We start from the raw sequence: 5,533 nt of genomic DNA, 5'->3' as shown, positions 1-5,533 counted from the left end.
ATGCTTTGAACGGAGAGAACGAAAATATCAACCATAACTCCCTGCAAAGTATACCTTCTACACCTCCTTTTAGGTTTCCCTTTTGCTAAGGTCCTGCTTTTAAAACAACGCTAATATTTTCATTTCTGGTAAGAAGTGTTTCTGGTCCTTGAAAATTTTCAATGTGTAATTCTTGGTCTAGAACAATAACTTTCTGACTATCTCTGTTAATAGACCGGTTTTTAAACTTCCAGTCTACTTCAGGCCAATGTGTGGTCCTACTGTGTGGACTGGGATCCAAGAATTCAGCTGCTGTCTGGGGCTAGCACCATCCTAGGGTTCCAACTTCTATTGAGAAGTAAACACCTTCTGAACCCTTCAATGCTAACATTTATTTACAAGCCAATTTACAATTTTTTGATTATCTCTTTTTGTTCAAGAGGCAGAAAGGAAAGTGGGTTTTTTTTGTTTTTTTGTTTTTTTTTTTACCATCTTTTGAAATACAACTATAGTTAAAATTAAAGGAAGAAAATCCATTTTGGATACTTTAACATAAGACAAAATTATGAAAGTGCCTTAAATATCTTTAATCCCTAATATTTCCTGCTCTTTAGACTTTTAAAAAAGTACAGTCTCTTTTGTTAGAATAATTGCATGGCTGCAAAGTGGGTGAAAAGCAGACTTGTTTTAAAAACCTGTTCTTCTAGTAACCTTCCCTTTCCCTCCAAAGGATCTTTGAAAAGGTAAACAATTTAGACATATAACTTGCTTATATTGGCTTACCCTTTCCCTCCAATTAAAGTTCTATTCATAAACGAAGTCAAGGAATGTCAGCGGTGGCTGCCTTTCCAGGTTACACAGCAGTGGCTTCTTGGAAATGGCTGGAAAACGCATAGGAGCATTTTGAGTTTTGCCCAAATGCCTTGTTTTATGATCATAAAACAGGTTAATTGTGTGCACAGAATTGTTAAATCCCAAGCCAAACAGGGAAACCACCCAGACCTGGGCTCTCAGGCTCCCTTCCCGGGGCTAACTTAATTCAACGGGGCAAGTCACAGTGCCATAAGGAAACTTTCAGCCCATTTCCATGCTTGTCTGCACATAAATACCCCCAGCCTTTAAAACCGCGATCTTAGATTTAGAAAGTGATTTTTACAGTCATATAGCCAGATGACCGTGTCTGCCTTATATCAAGGAAACTTTCTCCTTAATACTTCACCAGAAAATTAAAGTACGGAATTCATTAGACGAGGCTTGGCAGAAGTAACATTGATCTCAAAACTTAATATATTCTTGCCCACCTTTTCAGAGCAAGAGGATGACGACACAGGAATGCAGAAAGATTGAGACACTATGAAAAAAGTATGGAGATTTTGTGATCTTCCTTCAAACCAGAGTTTGGATGCACTGCAGGAAAAACGGGACGCCTCAGAGCCAACCTTGGTTCACTCAGAAAGCTTTCAGAAATCAAGGGCAGCACTAAAAAGTCCTTTGAGTCACAGAATCCAACCTCCACCATGTAGTCTAACAGAAATGCAAATAACAGTGAAAAAATGTTCTTCTCGGGGTTCCACAAAATTGGACAAAGGGTGGCTTTCAACCACGGAACTGGCAAAAGAACAAACTCTAAACCCTCTTCTCCACTAATTTATTGCTACGTAAGCATCTCTCCATCTGATAAGCTGGGCTGAATTTGGGGTCTATCATTCGAATCCTCTCCGCCGGGGTCGTTTTCCTCACCAGACTCCACGTAGATTGGCCAGTCATTGTCTGTGTCACTCTTTTCTTGGCTCTCGGACAAAGCCTCCACCAGGCTAAGTCTGATGGGCATCAATTCGTCATCATCATCATGCGTGTCTGTAACGCAGGTGCAGCTGTCACACAGGCCGAAGCGCCGCAGCCCCCGCGACAGGTGACTTGTGAAGGTTCTTCTGCAGCCCTTGCAGATAATTGGACGGTTGGACCTATGGACCTAAAATCACCAGCACAGTAAATGTCACAGAAAAGGGGTTGAGTCATGGCCTTCAGGGCCCCATGAGACATGGCCCCTGGCTGACCCTCCAGTCTCATTTCTCACCACTCTCCCTCTTGCTCTCTCTGCCACAGTCTCAGCCTTACCAAGGTCCTTTCCACCCCAGGGCCATCGGACATGCGTGGAGTGTGCCCTCCTCCCCACGGTCACCCCTCCCTCCTTACTAATGCCTTTTTTATCCCCCCCCCCCAGCTGTGCCGCGCAGCTTACGGGGATCTTAGTTCCCCACCAGGGATGGAACCTGTGTCCTCGGCAGTGAAAGCTCAGAGTCCTAATCACTGGACCGCCAGGGAATTCCCACTAATGACTTTCAAGGAAGTCTTCTCTGATGCTCCAGGCCAGATTAGGTCCCCCAGCTATATAGTCTCACCTATACTTCTCCCTCTGTTTTATTTCTCACAAATCATTGGTAAAACTCACTAGATTCTAAGCACCAAGAGGTCACGGACTATCCTCATGCATGCTCTCTGTCCTCTGTCACATTTGTTACTATATCCCTAGTGCCTGGCACATAAAGGGCACTCAGTGAACCGATTAGGATTTTAGGCATGGCCTCTTACGTACCTTGGATTGTTTAGCTATTAGGAAGGCAGATTTGCCAGACAGTGTATTCTCTAAAAGTGCCAGCAGATGCTTCACCCTTGACTTTTTCATTGATAAATGCATTCCTTACTTATGAAAAGAGCTTTACATACTAGAAAAGAGAACCTGATCTCCTACTCCGTGCAGCTCCTTGTGAGGGCAGCAGTCCCAGGGGTCCCCTCTGTATAAGGAGCTATCTTTCTAATGCATGCACTTTCCAGGAACTCCAGCCAATAGGGGATCTGTGAATCAATCAGAGCCTCTCTTTTTAGAGAGCTCTGGATGCAGGATACACACAAGAGGCAGTGACAGAGAGAGGGTGATGCAGAAGGGTCAACAATGATACCCAGGTTGCTGGAGTTGCCGTTACATCCTGACCTATGTCCCTGCTTCCCCTGAGGTTTCTTGGGCTTCCTATACTAAACCCCCAATGCCTGAGCCAACCCGAGTGTGTATGTGACCCTTGCAACCTGATGGAGCCTTTGAAGACTACCTCTTTGGGCTGCAGTAGACTGGACCTCGTACAAAGTGGAAAAATAGAGGGAATGAGGATTCCAACCAATGAAACATCTTAAAGGTACCCAGGGACCTATTGTTGTCAAGACGGACTGGAGATATAATTTGAAGAAAAAAAAAAGGCAAACAAAAACTTAAGGCCTTGGGGTAAGGCCACTCTCAGACAAGTATGCTAGGGCCAGCACTGAGAGCAGAGGCAGTCAGTAACCTTGTACTTATCTTAAATCTGGATTCTTTCAAAACCATAATTCACATACCATAAAATTCACCCTTTTAAAGTGTACAATTCAGTGGTTTTAAGTATGTTCATAAGGTTGTACAACCATCACCACCATCTAATTCCAGAAATTTTCATCACTCCATAAAGAAAGCCTGTGCACATTAACAGTCATGCCTCTCCCATCCCCCATGCCCCAACCACTAATCTACTCTCTATCTCCATAGGTCTGCCCACTTTTTATATTTCATATAAATGAGATCACATAATAGGTGGCCTTTTGTGACTGGCTTCTTTCACATAGCATAATGCTTTCAAGGTTGTTCCATATGTAGCATGTATCAGGAACTCATTTCATTTTATGGCTGAATAAAATGTATCCATCGTATAGATATGCCACATTTTGTTTATTCATTCATCAGTTGATGGACATTTGGGTTGTTTCTACTTTTTGGCTATTATAAATAATGCTGCTACGAACATCTGTATACAAGTTTTTGTGTGAATGTCTGTTTTAGTTCTCTTGTGTATGTACCTAGATGTAGAATTGCTGGGTCCTAATGGTAACTTTATGCTTAAACTTTTGAGGAACCGCCAAACTCTCTTCCACAGTGGCTGCACCATTTTATGTGCCCACTAGCAGTATGTGAGGGTTCTAGTGTCTCCACATCCTTGCCAACACTTTGTTATTATCTGTTTTTGGTTTTTTTATTATTATTATAGCAATCCTAGTTTGTGTGAAGTGGCATCTCATTGTGGCTGTGATTTATATTTTCCTACTGACTAATCATGTTGAGCATCTTTTCATGTGCTTATTGGCCATTTGTTTATCTTCTTTAGAGAAACATCTATTCACATCCATTGTTTAATTGGGTTGTCTTTTTATTGTTGAATTATAAGATTTTTTTTTTTTTTGCTGTACGCGGGCCTCTCACTGCAGCGGCCCCTCCCGTTGCGGAGCACAGGCTCCGGATGCGCAGGCTCAGCAGCCATGGCTCACGGGCCCAGCCGCTCCGCAGCATGTGGGATCTTTCCGGACCGGGGCACGAACCCGTGTCCCCTGCATCGGCAGGCGGACTCTCAACCACTGCGCCACCAGGGAAGCCCAAGAATTCTTTATATATTCTGGTTATTAGATCCTTAGCAGATAAATGATTCACAAAGATTCTTCTCCCATTCTGTGGGTTGTCTTTTCACATTCTTGATAGTGTCTTTTGAAATCCAAACCATTTTTATGTTGGATTTTCCAAAGACTGATTGCCTTGCTCAAAGACGATCTTAAATGCAATGCCTTTCTAAATGGCCTGAATGCTTTTTAGCAGGTAGGAATCACCCACTCACGTGGGAGACAGAATCCTAGGTGGCAGCCAGTGGCAGGGGAGGTCCGCTTGGGCTGGGGTCCTCTTTGCTGCTCACAGGTAGCCCTATAAATGGCAGTATATCTCTTCCCCACCCCGGGGTGCTGAGGTTGGGTGGGAAACCGAGAATGCAGCTTACCTCTGGCATCACACCACAGGGAACAGACCCACAATCCCCTGTCTAAGCCTCAGTGTTCTCTGCCTTTTGACAACCATCCTTGACTAGGGTCTAAACTTTCTTAACTTTCCTCCTAAGCAAACTAGTCTGTTACCATATAAGTTTTAACTTTCTCTAAGTGCCACCAACCCAGGTGTAATTTAGTAGCAGAAATACATGTTTAAAATTCTCTGGAAATACCCCAGTGGACAGAGAAGAGAAATACAGACTGGCCTTGCCCTCACATTAGACGAACGTCACGAACCACTGCCACTCCCACCCTACCGTCCCGAGAGGACCGCCAGCTCCTCCACTTACGCTGAGCGCGTGGCCCCGCAGATGCTCCTGGCGGGTGAACCTCTTGCCGCAGGTCTCACAGGGGTAGGGCCACTCCCCCGTGTGTGAGCGGATGTGCTGCTTAAGGATGCCCTTCTGTTTGGCAGTGTAGGGGCAGAAAGGACACTTGTGCAGCTTGATGGGCACCACCAGCACACCACCTGGGGAACCAAATGGTACTGTAAGCAGCAACAACACTGGCCGCCCTCAGATGGATGGGATCCAGAGCAGGGGAGTTCGACCAGCCCAGGTCGAGAAGAAGGACTCCGACTCCACCAGCAGCTATAACAGCAAAACATCGTCTACAAATTGTCACTCTGGCTCCCAGTCAGCCAGAGGAGAAGGTGGGCTTCTGA

The 5,533-nt window shown here is 44.8% G+C and overlaps 1 protein-coding gene across 1 annotated transcript in view; it reads right to left on the bottom strand.

Annotated features, from left to right (window-relative positions):
* Positions 1–1,633: 1,633 nt before the first annotated feature.
* ZBTB8B (zinc finger and BTB domain containing 8B) overlaps positions 1,634–5,533 on the bottom strand; it is a 13,035-nt gene continuing 9,135 nt past the window's right edge. The window contains exons 2-3 of the mRNA XM_007468682.1: positions 5,160–5,338; positions 1,634–1,951 (exon numbers count right to left, since the gene is read on the bottom strand). Coding sequence (XP_007468744.1) covers positions 1,634–1,951; positions 5,160–5,338 — 497 coding nt within the window. The remainder of the gene's footprint in view (positions 1,952–5,159; positions 5,339–5,533) is intronic.

The sequence above is a fragment of the Lipotes vexillifer genome, unplaced genomic scaffold (assembly GCF_000442215.2).
Source record: "Lipotes vexillifer unplaced genomic scaffold, Lipotes_vexillifer_v1.1 scaffold1261, whole genome shotgun sequence".
Lineage (NCBI taxonomy): Eukaryota > Metazoa > Chordata > Mammalia > Artiodactyla > Lipotidae > Lipotes > Lipotes vexillifer.
The sequence above is the reverse complement of the archived record's forward strand: the minus strand, read 5'-3'. Positions and strand labels throughout refer to the sequence as shown.